This window comes from Vombatus ursinus, unplaced genomic scaffold (assembly GCF_900497805.2).
Source record: "Vombatus ursinus unplaced genomic scaffold, bare-nosed wombat genome assembly UNPS02014816.1, whole genome shotgun sequence".
Lineage (NCBI taxonomy): Eukaryota > Metazoa > Chordata > Mammalia > Diprotodontia > Vombatidae > Vombatus > Vombatus ursinus.
Genome location: NW_020954594.1, coordinates 13,909,923 through 13,924,110, shown reverse-complemented (window position 1 = coordinate 13,924,110; position 14,188 = coordinate 13,909,923). Strand labels below are relative to the sequence as shown.

Genomic DNA, 14,188 nt, shown 5'->3' with positions numbered 1-14,188 from the left:
CTTCCTTCCTTCCTTCCTTCCTTCCTTCCTTCCTTCCTTCCTTCCTTTCTTCCTTCCTTCCTTCCTTCCTTCTTCCTTCCTTCCTTCCTCCTTCCCTCCTCCCTTCTTCCTTTCTTTTTATCTCTCTTTCTTTCCTTCTCTCTCTCTTTCTTTCTTCACATGAAACCTGAAATATCAGAAGAATTAAAACAAATTTCTCCTCTCTTTCCTTTGAATATGCTGCTTTGTAAATATTTTGCACATAGTAGGCATTGCATGCATTCTTGTTGAGTCAACAATGAATCAATCCAATTAACATTATTTTTCATTTTTTAAAGAAAATGTCTATTTACAAAATGCAAGGTGAATGGCATGTAGAAGTGCCAAGTTATATTTTAAATCTAGTCACTGATGTTTATTTTTCATGTCTCAAGTGCACATATACAGCATTTTGTTGAAACATAGAAGTGCTTTTGAGGAGTTTGAGAACTTATTTGAAGCTGAATTAATTATCTAACAGAACTTAGCCTGTGGTCTTTAACTTAAGCACACAATGGATGCCAGATATGCAGAGGATGATAACAGTGGGGGAAGATAGGAAGAGAAAAGTTTCTTTAGATTCACTTCTCTAGTGGCATTAAAGACTTCATTACCTAGTTATATGGCAAATATCAAAACTTCAGGTTGGTATAATGTCATGGATGTAGCCATATAACCAAGAAAGGAGACAGTTGTCAAAAGCAACCAGAAATGTTTCCTTTCTCTTCTTGGGAATGAGTGCAATGTCTTGGCAAAGTTCTCCACTCCTGCTCTGACATGGCTTTCCCCTGTGTTCGGTTGCCAATGGGAGTACCCCTTAAGCAAGGGAAACTCTCAAGAGAGTTCAAGAATGAATTGGGGGATGGGATTTTGGTACAACTTCCTGCTGTTCCAGAATATAATCGGCCTTGCAAGGTACTACCCACAAGGCCAAGAACTGCTTTAAAGTTAGGTGTTAGCTTTCAGGTTCATGATATTCAGTTTTTAAGGACTAAATCTTGGATTATCTAACTGCTATGTATATGTGCAATTTCCTTGATCCCTCTCCCATTTCCCCGCAAAATTACTTATGTTAGATTTCTCCAAACAGGATAAAAGCTGACCATGTGTTTAAGTCCTAAACTAAGTGTTTAGTACAAGTTCCAGGACTTAAATATTCCTGAAAAGTCTCTCAGCATGTAGAAGAGATCATTTGATAATTATTTTTTCAGAAAGGCTGTCTATGAGGTAGGAATTTGTCCAAGGAATTTTGCTCATTTTGCTTCTGAATACCATAAATAAAGTCACAAATATCAGTGATTTATGAGCTCAATCATGTCCTTTTACCTGCTCAATAAAAAAAACCTCAGCAGCATGGTATAGTGGGAAAATTCCTGGACTGGTTTGCATTGCTTCTAATCTTGGCTCTTCTACAAACTGGTCTTCTGACCTTGAACAAGTAACATATCTCTCTGGAGTCCCTTCGAAGTCTAAAATTCTATAATTTCAAAGGATAAAATTCCAAATAAGTCTGACCAGGCCCAGAGACTTTCGTGGATTGATTTTCAGTTAAAAATTCAAAGCAACAATTCTAATAGGGAAAAATGCATGAAGGAAAATAATTTTGGAGTTGTCTTAAAACCCCACACAATGACAAAAGGAGACATTCAAGAAGCTTAGGAGACCAGTTACTTTTTTGTGGGAACTCCTACTGTGAGGTGGAGATAGCTGCTCCTAATCGCAAACAAAGCTAATAAAACCACAACCTTCATTAGCCAGGAAGTGACAGGCCCTCCTTGGTGCACACTGATTATGGCTTGAAAACGACTATTCTTCTAACCCGCCAAGTTTTACTTCTGTTTTTCTCTCCCTAGAACATATCTTTTTCTTAAATTTTTAAGCACACTTACTCATCAACTAATGAAAATTATTTTTAAAAAATTATTATGTATATGTTATATTTAATTGATGACTTTCTTTCCCCTACCACTTTCTCCTTACTAACTCTTCCCACCCCCACCTCTCCCCTTACAATCCCAACAACATAAAAAAGCAATAGATGCTATATACAAGATAAAAATGACATGCTGGCTTGATTAATTAGCCAACTACTGCTTTGTTAAATATTTTAGTCTTATTAGAATTATCTTGCACATTGATCCAATGTAACTGAACAGTAAGCTCTCCCCTGAACTCATGCATAGAAGTAACATATGAAAGCTTTAACTTGTAACGTTCCTGTTGCTTTTATAAGAGAGGAAATTAATTTTAAAATGTTTAATGTTGTCCTTATTTAAGAGTAATAAAAGAAAGAGCAAATTATTAAATTAAGAGCATAACAAAGGTGTAAAAAATATTTCCCTACCTTAAAAATAGTTTTTCTTTATAGTTGATGATTGAATGTACTTATTTACTTTTGATTAAATAGAAATAATGTTTTGTAAACCTGTCTTTGCTGTCACTAACAATCTCAAATGACCACAGCCGATCTATCATTTCTAGCTTTTTCTTTCCAAATAGAGAGTAGGAATATGGTGAGGACAGTTATGGGACTCTGACAAGTACTATTCTCAATAAAAGGCAGGTCTTTACTCAGGATTAAATAAATAGAAGACAGGCCAGAAGGAATTCTGGTAGCCTGATAGAATGGAAGGCTCTAGGTCAGTGGACCCATGAGGGAGAGATTGCTTTGTGCTTTCCCTATTAGCCCTTTTCACTCATACTCTGCTTCAGTTATGGACATTTTAAAATTGAGAAATATACAATTTACATTTTATGAGATGAAATAGGATGTAGTCTTCTCTCACTACTTCTGATTCTCCCTCCTTGTAACTCATAGCTTTTGGTGTCTATTTCACTCATTTGGCTCTTAGCAACCTATATACTATACTATATACTATATGAACTTTTACTCTATACTATATATAGTATATACTATAATGAACTTTTAGTTGTTTTTATATGTATATTTGTCTTTTCTTTCTAATTAAATTGTTGGTTAGCTCCTTATGACCAAGGATTATATCTTATGCTTCTCTTATCCCCTAATAGTGCCTTACCTATAACACTTAACAAATATTTGAATATTTGATTTCCTTGACTAAAAACTTATTATAGAGTTCCCTTACCACTTTCCAACCCCAGGTCTCCAATTCTTTGCTGATCCAGATATGATTTGAATTCATTTTCATTATTTGTTGTTGTTGTTATTGTTGTTGTTGTTTTTTTTTTTTTTACTAGGCAATGGGGTTAAGTGACTTGCCCATACAGCTAGTAAATGTCAAGGGTCTGAGGCTGAACTCAGGTCCTCCTGATTCCCAGGCCGGTGCTTTATTCACTGTGCCACCTAGCTGCCCCCTTTTTTGAATTCATTTTCAAAGAAGGTTCAGTATAGTGCTTTATAATTTCAGGTTACTCAAATGTAACAATAATTTAGACAAGGAGAAAGTGTAACAAAAGTTCTTCCAAGTGCCCATCCCTGTCAATTTAACAAACATTAAGTACCTAATTTATTGGAGGTGCTGTAGTTGATGCTCTGAATAGCAAAATGAAAAACAACCTACTAGTCCCTGCTTAAGGAGCTCAAGATCTAACACAGAGTGCATGAGATGTACCCAAATAAGTATGATACAAAGCAGAGTGTGGTAAGGAAAAAGGAAAGGTCCAGACACTGTACTCTACGAAAATTTGAAAAAGGAGGTATCATTTTCAAATGTGTGTGTGTGTGTGTGTGTGTGTGTGTGTGTGTGTGTTGAGGGGAAGGAATATTGGGGTAAGGCTTCCTATTATAGTTGTACCTTGTAGTTTATTACAAATTTTAGTTTATTATTCAAAGACTTTGAATATTCCATTTAAATACTGAGTTTGTTTTGATCTAGGTATGTATTTCATCATTACAGGGAACTCCTGGTATGGAAAATTCTGTTTTCCAATGAAGACGGGCAACCTTTCTCTAATTTACAAGTTTTAGACAGTTAAGTGGGGGCATGAACTGAGAGGTTAAGTGACTGTGCCCGATCACATAGCTAGTGTACCAGGGCAGGACTTGAACCCACATTTTCCTGACCCAAAGATTAAACTTCTATCTACTATGACATGCTGCCTGTGTTTAAAGACTAGCTTTTCTGATTTTGCATCAAATTTCAACTCCATTTGGTAACATATCACAAATTATCCTTCTAATGAGTGATTAATTAAAAACTGATGATGATGATGATGATGATGATGAACTCAGGTCAAGGAAGTAGAAAGCTTGATCTATTATTGGTCAGAGGATTTAGAACTAAAAGGAATCTTAGAGATCACAATCCCTTCATATGAGAGTTGAGGAAACTGAGTTTGAGAGGTTTAAGCCCAACGTCACACCTCTGGTTAACAGCACAGGCAGAATTCAGACTCCAATGCCCTTTTCACTCCACTGGAGAAGTTTAGTTTTCTCAAATCACTGTTTAGTTGGCACTTGTTTGTAGCCCTGAAGTTGGCTGTGAATATGACCATTTATTTCTGACACTTTTATGTCTGTTCTGCCTCCCTTAGTTGTCTCATCAGATTGTTAATTTCCCCAGAACAAGGACTTTATCTTTTATTTCTGTTTTGTCTCTTCCCCCAAACCCAGTTCAGTGTTGTGTAGATACTGAGTAAATGCTTCTGACTAGGAGCCTTGAATACAGGTTCCTTATTGGCTGTCCCCAGTTCTATATATGAAAAGAACTAATTTCTGTTTCACAGAGGGCCCAAGAACATGACCCAGAATGATATTCAGGAATTGAGTGCTGTGAAAATCTTTGCCAATTCCTACGGGGACACACATGCACACACATACACACACACATATATGTATGTATGTGTGTTATATATGTGTAATATGCACACATATATAATGTGAAGGAGGTGTGTTATATATGTGTGTGTGTATAATACACACATAATGTACCTCCTCCACATTTACCACATTGACACACATGGAAGGCTGCAGACAGAAGAGATGGAACTTAAGCCTGAATTACTCTGAGCCTTGGTCTTTGGTTCTCAAGTTCAACAACAGAGTAACACGAAGAAATATGTTCTACTGCTTGATCATTCTGTGTTCTAGAATGTCAAGGCAGGAGATTTCTAAGAACCTATTCAAAATTTACCAGTTATTTTTAATTTGATGAGTCTGATAAGCTCAGTACCCCTGATTTTCAGTAGAAGAAATTAATTTGGGCACAGAGAGATAGAACTAAGTACTTCATAAAAATGCATTTTATTTTACAATTAATAAAAAGTACTTGGAAGGTGATTGTAGCATGTTTAATAATTATATCTAATGATATATATTTTTAGCACTAAGATGGTCATCTTTCTATCTTTGTATATAAAGTAAGAACTGTGCTCTAAACTGACCTTGCCCAGTCTCCAGATTCAGGATACTTTTTTCTAGGAAGAGATGAGGGTGCCCATGGTTATTTATAGCCTCTGTAACAAGAATAGTAGATTATCTGAGGAAAACATCACTTTCACACATTCAGGAGGAAAATAGCAGGGACCTTTGCTGATTTCTATATAGAAATACTAAGTCTGTGTTGTGCCTGGTGTTTAGGCAAACTAATGTTTATGATGTTGTCAAGTTTTTCCATTGCTTTCTTCTTCTTTAGAAAGTCATATTTCTTACAGTCTCTAAGAAAACCCAGCACGATTTCCTCACAATGAAGATGATTTATTTTAATATGCCAGGTTCCTTGTAAAAACCTATTTCCCTATAATGTACAGCAAATACAATAATCTCATTATGTAGAAATTAAAAGTCAGAAAAGTTTGTTACCTAAAAAGTTTCTATGAAAACTTAGCATTCTGAATATTTCCATTTGCAGTAAATCCCTTATGCTATACTCTTGATCTGAGTTGGCCATTTTAAATTTTACTGTCACCTTTGGCTTCAACCAATCATTTGTCCTATAAGTCCCATTTCAATGAACCTAAATTGCATAAACTTGATTGCTACCATCCAGGAGGTTAGGCTCATCCTGCTAGCTCTTTCAATGCCAGTTTCCTTACTCACTATTCATTTCTTCATTCAATCAATCTTGCAGGCCTACTAAGTGCATGGTGCTGTGCAAATTATCATGAGGCAATAAAAGAAGTCACAGACAGTTATTGCCCTTTAAAAGGCCTCTCTCTCTGGAAAGATAAGACTGAAACACACGAAATAATAGCATAACAAATATAAGGAAGTGAGTGATTAGAGTCCAGACAAGTGGTACCGGTAAATAGATGGTGTAGGAGTTCCAAAAAAGGCAGAAATCATTATCATCAAGAGCTGTCAGGGAGAAGCTTCACAGAGGAAGTAGGACTTGAGTTGGTCTTTACCTGTACCTCCCGCCACAGTGTCCATTCCATTTTATTTCTCTAAAACTTTTCATATTGTCCACCATACCCTCCTCCTAGATACTTTCTCCTCCTTGGCCTTTGTGACACTGTTCTCTTTTGGTTCTCCTGGTACTTGTCTTCTAAATCTGCTTTGTAGGTTCATCATTAGCAAAGCATTATGGTCCCCTAATGCTCTATACTAGGCTCTCTTTTCTTTCCTCTCTACACACTCACTTAATGATCTCATAATTTCTCGAGGATTCAATTGTCATCTCTGCTTAGATGACTCTCAGCTCTATATATCTCTTTCTAATCTCCCTCTTGAACTCTAGTCTTTCTCTTAAATGCTCCACAGGAATCTCAAACTCTGTGTCCCAACCAGAATACTTTATTTCTTCCTTACCTTACCCTCCCTCCAAACTCACTCCCCCCTTTTGGCTATTGAAGGTACCATCTTTTCAGTTGCTCAGGTTCATATTATTAGAGTCAACCTTGACTTGCCCTTCACCTTTATACCCCAGGAAGATGGGATGTGGGGGGGTGCCTTTATCCTTTTTGCACTCTTTACATTTCCAAGTCAGTCCTCATTCTCTCATTCCCTACACCTGTGTCTTTGAATAAAGCAGTACCATGCTTGAAGGGCACTCCCTTTTCCCCTGTACCTCTTAGAATCTCTGGCTTCATTCAAACCCCAATTTAGATGCTATTGCCTGTTAGAACCTGTCACTCTCCTTCCTTAAATTATCTTATATTGACCTATACATGTATGTGGTAGGAATATCCCAGGAGAATACAGACAGGCTCCTTGGAGGTAGGGACTGTTTTATTTGCGTCTTTGCATGTTCAGTACCTACCATCATATCTTGAAATCTGAGTTGAATTGGAGTGGCTATGGGGAAAGGAAAGGAAGTTAGGCTGGATAACATGAACAGAAGTTCAGGAGGAGTGTTATCTGTGGGAAACAGTGAGAAGACTGGTCTGACAGGAAAGAAAAGCTCTTGGTAATAAGTAGTCCAGAGAAACTAACGTTAAGTTAAATTCCAGGTTGAGGAGTTTGGATTTTTTTCTCCCTTTTGGGCAGTGGGTAGTCATTGAAGAGTTTTGTGAGGGATATTATAATGATAAAAGTAATGTTTTAGGAGGATGTGATGATTTCCTGGAAGGAGGAGATGACAGAAAGATAAGAGTTAAATATTAGTAGCATTAAAGACAAATATGACTGAGTTGTAGCCCTGCTGGCTGTTTCCAACCAAGCTTGCCTGTAATTCGAAATTGTACTAAAATATGTCTGATGTGAAAAATGTGAAAGAAAAGCCCAAATGTTGATCTTGAAATCTTGTGTTAATTATTGCTAACTAGTGTCAGGTTGCCCTAATTGCAGTTTCAAGTCTTTGAGTGGTAAACACCCTTTGAAAGCTTAATGTATAAATATAAGCGGGGCATCTAGCGTAGTATGATGGAAAGAACACTGGACTGGATGTCAGATGACAGGAACCCTAGTTCACGCTCTTCTGTTCATTAATTATGTGACTTTGTACAAGCTGGTACAGATCTGGGACTCAGTTTCATTGTCTGGATTTGACCGCTAATGTTCTTTTGAGCTTTGATATTCTATGATTTTATTAAGTCTAAATTTTTCCATTGTTTATTTTTTCCTATGCATCTTAGAAGACATAATAAGTGAGTTCAAAGACACTGGTAAGGAGATTTAGGTTTAGTATAAAATCTAAAATCTTAAGAGATTCCTTCCCTGTTCCTATGAAGCTAAGCTGTTTTCCTGGAAGTGAAGAATTGTCTCTTTGACACTTGGTATGTATAAAAAAATCAGGATTCAGGAAAATAAAAACCATACTTTTAATATCCTAGGGCAAAGGAAAGACAGGACTAGAATTTAAGGATTGCAAGATAATTCCAGAGGTCAGTCTGTATACTACTTCAAAATTTACATACGTATGCCATGCTGCCTCTAGCTAGTATTTTACTTAAATCTTTTTGATCATTTCTGACTAATCCTATGATTCCATTGGCACAGGGAATTACCGTTGAGGAAATTCCTTCTGCCATTGCCCATCAGCACCTACTCTGCAGTTTATAGCTTTAGATATTTGCCTGGTGCGCTAAGAGGTTATCCGACTTACCCAGAATCACACAGCCAGTATCTGTCAGAATCAGAACTTGAACCCAGGTCTTCCTGACTCCAGGGCCAATTCTCTATCCATGATGACACACTATTTCTCCCCAATAAAATTATGGGATGGTGGGAAGAATAAGAGTTAGCAAACTGGTTTCTATTCCTGGCTCTGCCACTATGTTTCTGTGTGACCCTGGACAAGTCACCTAACTTCTGGGCTTCAATTTAAGTATAAAATGAGGATATTTGACTAGATAAGGTCCCTTCTAACTCCTAGAGTCTATTGTTATCCAAACTATTCACAAAAATCTGTATCGAAAAAATTCTTATATCCTCATTTAATAATTCCTTCCAATGTATAACAGCTTTTATTATTAGGAAGCTACTTAACTCAGTGAATTTTACCCCTTCTATTTTCTCTTATTCTGTTTTCAGTGCAATAAAATGAAGTTGGTTGCTATCAATCAATTAATCAATCAATAAACAAATATTTATTGATCACCTTTTATGTATAAATCTGTGTTTTTGGTACTGGGTAGAAGTTATACAGAATCATAAGATTTTAATAAATTTACAACACAAGTGGGGAAATTAAATATCAAAAATAATAAAACAGAGTATGATAAGTGCCAAATGATCAGTACAGCCAGTATATAATATAGGATTCCACAAGAGGGAGAGATCATCAGCATCTACTCTCAAGGCTCACCACACAACAAGCACTAAAATGCTTTTCATTTGGTCATTCCTTCATTAGACCTGGGATCAGAATAGGCAATATAGGTAGACCCTTAAGGTGCAATATATGTAGGAGAATACAACAAAGAATACTTCTGCACATTATTTTTTACAAAAACACGTAGTTTTAATACTAGAAAATTCTAATCTCCATCGCATGTCATAGAATAATCAATTTGTAACTGGAAAGGACCTCATAGATAATTCAGTCCAATTTTTTTTTTTTTTTTGCTGTGGAGGAGGAAAGTGAGAATCACACAGATAGCAAGTGGTAGAGCCCACATTGAAACCTAGATCATCTTACTATGAATCCAGCATTCTTTTCATTGCATCTCTGTAGGCATTTTGTGCTAAATCAAGTCATATGTGTTTTACTAAAGGCTCAAAGCTTTCAATGGACCTGAACATACAAGATGCATAACTTTCAAATGCAAAGTAGAGTTATAAACTGTGAGCCCTCTCCAAGGTTATCAGTGACTTTCTCATTGCAAAAACCAATGGACTTAACTCAATTCTCCTTTCTCTTTGACCTTTCTGCAGCATCTGTAAGTGTTAGCAATCCCCTCAGTCTTAAAATTCTCCACTCTATTGACTTTCATGACACTATATTATCCAAGTGTCTTCCAGCCTTCTTTGTCTTTTTTGTTGCTATTGGCTCTTTTTTCTCCAACTGCAAGTATTCTCTAAGGTTCTATCATCAGTCTTCTGTTCTTCCCTCTTTCCCTTCCTTGTCTCAGAGTCTTATCCTCATTGCTTGAAATATCACTTCTATGCATATGGCTTCAAAATTTATATTTCTAACCTTCAACTGCTTCTTTATCTCCAGTTCCACATTTCAAACTGTCTGATGGAAATTTTCATGTGTATGCCCTATTGTTACCTCAACATGAAATATGAGTTGTTGTGACAATGGTGTATCCTAAGATTTTGATGGACTTTAGATAGGTATTCAGACTAGATTCTAGAAAGGCAGCATCACATAGCAGATATAGAGCCAGCCTTGGAGTCAAACTGATCTGGATTAATATTCAGTTTCCAAAACATACTAGTTGTGACTCTGGGAAAGTCACTTACACTCTCAGTGACATAGTGAGATAAAACTTGGTGATGATCTGCATTTGTAGAGGAAGGGTTCTCACTAGAAGTTCCCTGAAATGACAGGTCCTGGTCCCAAACCAACCAAACAACAAACTAGATACTGGAGTCTTCTAAAAACCAATCATCTTCATAAATAAAGTATATCTCTATTGATGTTCCTTTTAGTAAAGTCATTGTACAGCGTTTGTCACATAGTGACATTTATTATATTTTACATAGAGTGATTACATTAGCTGAGTCTATTCATTATTCTAATTAAGGGAAAATTAATGGCATAGTTTAATTTTTCATTATTTCCTCTACTTTGATAATAAGGAAACTAGTAAATAAATTTCTCATATTATTCATAAAATTATTGTAGAGAAGTCAAAGGTTAAATTTTATGTGTATCATCATAAGGGAAGTATAGATGAAATCTTGATTGTTTGTATTTATAATGTTCTAAAAACTAACTGCACAGTAAACTTTATGGATTTCATAGTGAGACAAGCATACTTTGATAAACTTGTTCAGAAAGATTATTTGATAATGGTCAGTAAAATCCAATTTAGAATGGTATGTAATATTGTTTGAAACACGTAGGGGCTAGTATAGTAGAATGCAGATAAATGTCCTAAGTCACAAACTTATCTTGGGGGTATTTTTATATCCTGTGCTTGTTAGCTCTTTGGAAAGAATATGAAATTTGCACAACTTTCCCAAGACTCCATTTTAGCATAGTAAAATAAAACAAAAAGCTACCCTTTTACTGCATTTCCTCATTTCATTAGATGAAAAATAGTGAAGAGATGGCAGCTTTTATTTACCTATAGTTTTCTTTCCCCATCAAAAAATTAAAAAATTTTAAAAGAAAAAAAATTATGGAAAAAGGCATAGAATGATGAAATTAAAGGAAAATACAAGTGAGATAATGTTATTTTTTTTTCTGGGAAGACAACTTCAGGATACTTTATAATATAATATAATATTGTATTTTCTCTCTATTTTATGTTAATTGGAGTGGGTTGATGAGTTAGATACTATTCAAATTTTTAAAGTCTTTATGAAGTTTTTAATAAATGTCTAGCAAAAGTTGATTAAATCTATGCTCTGATACTGTCTTTTTACAAAATTCAAACTCTTCAGTCTAATATATTAGATCTTGTACAGCTCTTTTCCACCCCACCTTTCTAGGCTTATTTCACAGTTACCCTCTTCACATATTCTTTATTTCGGCCAAATTGACCTACCAATTATTCTCCACACTCAACCTTTCACCTATAGTCACCATACATTTGCATAGGCAGCCTCCCACGTGTAAATGTCTTCTTTCTGCCTTCTCCTCTTGAAATCCTTACCTTCATTCAAGGTTCAGCTCAGGTGCTGCCTTCTCTGTGAAGCTTTGCCTACTCTCAATGGGAGAGAGTGTGGGTGAGAGAAAAGAGTGTTGGATTTGAAGTCAGAGGACTTTATTTCAAATTCTGATTTTGCTACTAATACTTTTGGCCAAGTGACAACATCTCTGGGCCTCAGTTTTCTCAGCAGTAAAATGGTGGAGTTGGACTAGTTGACCTCAAATGTCTATGAATTCTAACCCTACACTACATCCTCAAATCACTTTCTATTGATCTGTGTTTTGTCTGTTGTTCATATCCCCTACCTAGTAGAATACGTGCTTCTTGAGAGTGGGAGCAGTTTCACTTTTGTCTTTATATTTCCAGCCCGTACCAGAGAGCCTTGCATATTTTAGGTATTTAATGAATGTTTGTTGAATTGAATCAAATTGAACTCTTGGTTTAGGAAGGAAAAAAGGGATGTATTACACTGGAGATATTCATTGTATGAAGTACCAAAATACAATGTTTAAATTTTTAAGTAAATATTCAGAAATAAGAGAGTTACAAAGATGCAACTGCAGTTATTATGCAATTAGGTTATGATAATAAAAAAGAATAGATATATTCGCTTTTCTTCATTCATCACTAATCTCACATGGCAGAAGACAAAGATGCTTCAATGGTAGACTCATGGCTTACCTGTACCATTATTAACAGTGGTCTGGATTGTGGCTTCTGGCCCCATAGTGTCATATTCTTCCTTCATTTCTTCTGTGGAAAAAGAAAAAGAAATTCATCTTTAGTAGTTGTACACTATAGAAGGGCTTACAAAACACATGCCAACTGGAAGAACAAGGAAGATTCTTTTAAAGGAAACAGAGAAAAGGCTTATTGTAGACCACTAAACAATAGCTTTGTTTGGGCAATTGAATGAATCCAATTGCACTAGCTGGACAAGAACTTATTTACTTTAAACATTACTGCAAGCTTTGAAGAACAGTAGTACTTACTTGGGGGGAAATGAAAGGATTTTTTTTTCTGATAGCAGCTCCAGTTGACAAACAGGGAAAAAGATACCATAATTTTTTTTCAATAAGCAGGCAGTTAAAACTAAGGTATTTGTATTTATGAGAAAAAGAGGCAGGCAATCTGAAATAGTGATAAGTATGGATATCTGGTACCACATAAGTATTTCTCTTTTTATTAATTTTTTAAGAGGGGAGGCAGTTTACCAGAAGGGATGATCTAATCAGATATAGGTTTGGTTTAAGGATTTTATTTTAAAAATCATCCTTAAAGCTGATTTGTAGAATGATCACTCTAGAGGTACTAGACACATGAGCTATTTCATATTTTCCTCTAAAATTCCCCAAACTGAATTTCCTTCATTCCTTTGCACACTAACTCCTTAAATAGAATTTCTTCGATATTCTCAAATGTTCACCAACAGGCAATCAATAGCATTTCATTTTCTGATCAAAGAAACCTTTGAAGTTCCAAAATCATAGAACTTGGTGTTTTGATGAAGAGTATGATATGTAATATTTTGAGGGAGGGGATTGAATGTCACATATTAATAATCATTGAAAAGCAGTTTTACAAAATTAAAGAAACCTGAAATGAGGGAGAGTTTGAAAAACAGAAGAAATTAGATTAATCTGATTTTTCAAATGCTAGACTATATAAGGGGTCAGAGAAGGACAACTAACTATTAAAATTCTTCCAAGTATATTGAATATTAAAATTAAACTACATTTTTGCAATAAAGATTTCGATGAGAACAGAAAATGCTCTGGTACCAATCTATCTCCATGACAATGATTTTATTGAAAACAAAAATCATATAAACAGGACCCATTCTTTCTGAATTCCTAAATTTGTAATCTCATAGCATTCCTTGGCTGACATATTCTAGTAGTAATTAGTTGGTAGAATAACAGGTTCTAATTGTATCATTCTAACCAATACTAAAGCACAAAATGACTTAATTCAGAGCTTTATAAGCAGTACACAATACTGCAGCATAAATATACATGTTTATGCATTTGGAGCTTAAAAACTAATGAATGAATGATCTTAAGTTAAAATACACAGGTATAAACAGACGCTAACTCCATACCAATACACATACTATTCATATCATTTGAAAAATATTTGTTTAAACTATACAACAGCCTTGATTTTATTCCCAGACCTAGCCTTATGCCTTGTCTAAGGAATATTTCTCACGGAGACATTTTTCATACAAATATTTAGAAGTTCAGCCCTTAGTAATAAAGTATCACCAATTACAATAATTGATCAGGAAAAAGAATCTCTCATCTCATCTTTTTATCCGTCTCTACAAGCAATTAAATTAAGGTATTTCTGAGAAGTTCAGTGCTAGATATAAATAAAGCTATTGTGTCTTTCTTCCTTGCTCATCTCATGTGATTTCTGGTAGCAAAGAGTCATAAGAATCATAAGTTTTCCATCTGAGAGCATGTCAAGTCATTGAGGGAAAAACAGTTAACAGTGTTGTTTTTTTTTTTTGCATAATAGTGGTAATACTAAAGATTTC

The 14,188-nt window shown here is 35.3% G+C and overlaps 1 protein-coding gene across 4 annotated transcripts in view; it reads right to left on the bottom strand.

The window, feature by feature from the left end:
• The window catches only part of ZEB2 (zinc finger E-box binding homeobox 2), a 141,462-nt gene that overhangs the window by 25,457 nt on the left and 101,817 nt on the right, over positions 1 to 14,188 (bottom strand). For 3 of the 4 annotated variants that reach the window (XM_027835702.1, XM_027835703.1, XM_027835706.1), the window contains 2 exons: positions 12,328 to 12,399; positions 5,383 to 5,454 (listed from right to left, as the gene is read on the bottom strand). In XM_027835702.1, coding sequence (XP_027691503.1) covers positions 5,383 to 5,454; positions 12,328 to 12,399 — 144 coding nt within the window. The remainder of the gene's footprint in view (positions 1 to 5,382; positions 5,455 to 12,327; positions 12,400 to 14,188) is intronic. The other variant, XM_027835705.1, reaches the window with a different exon arrangement.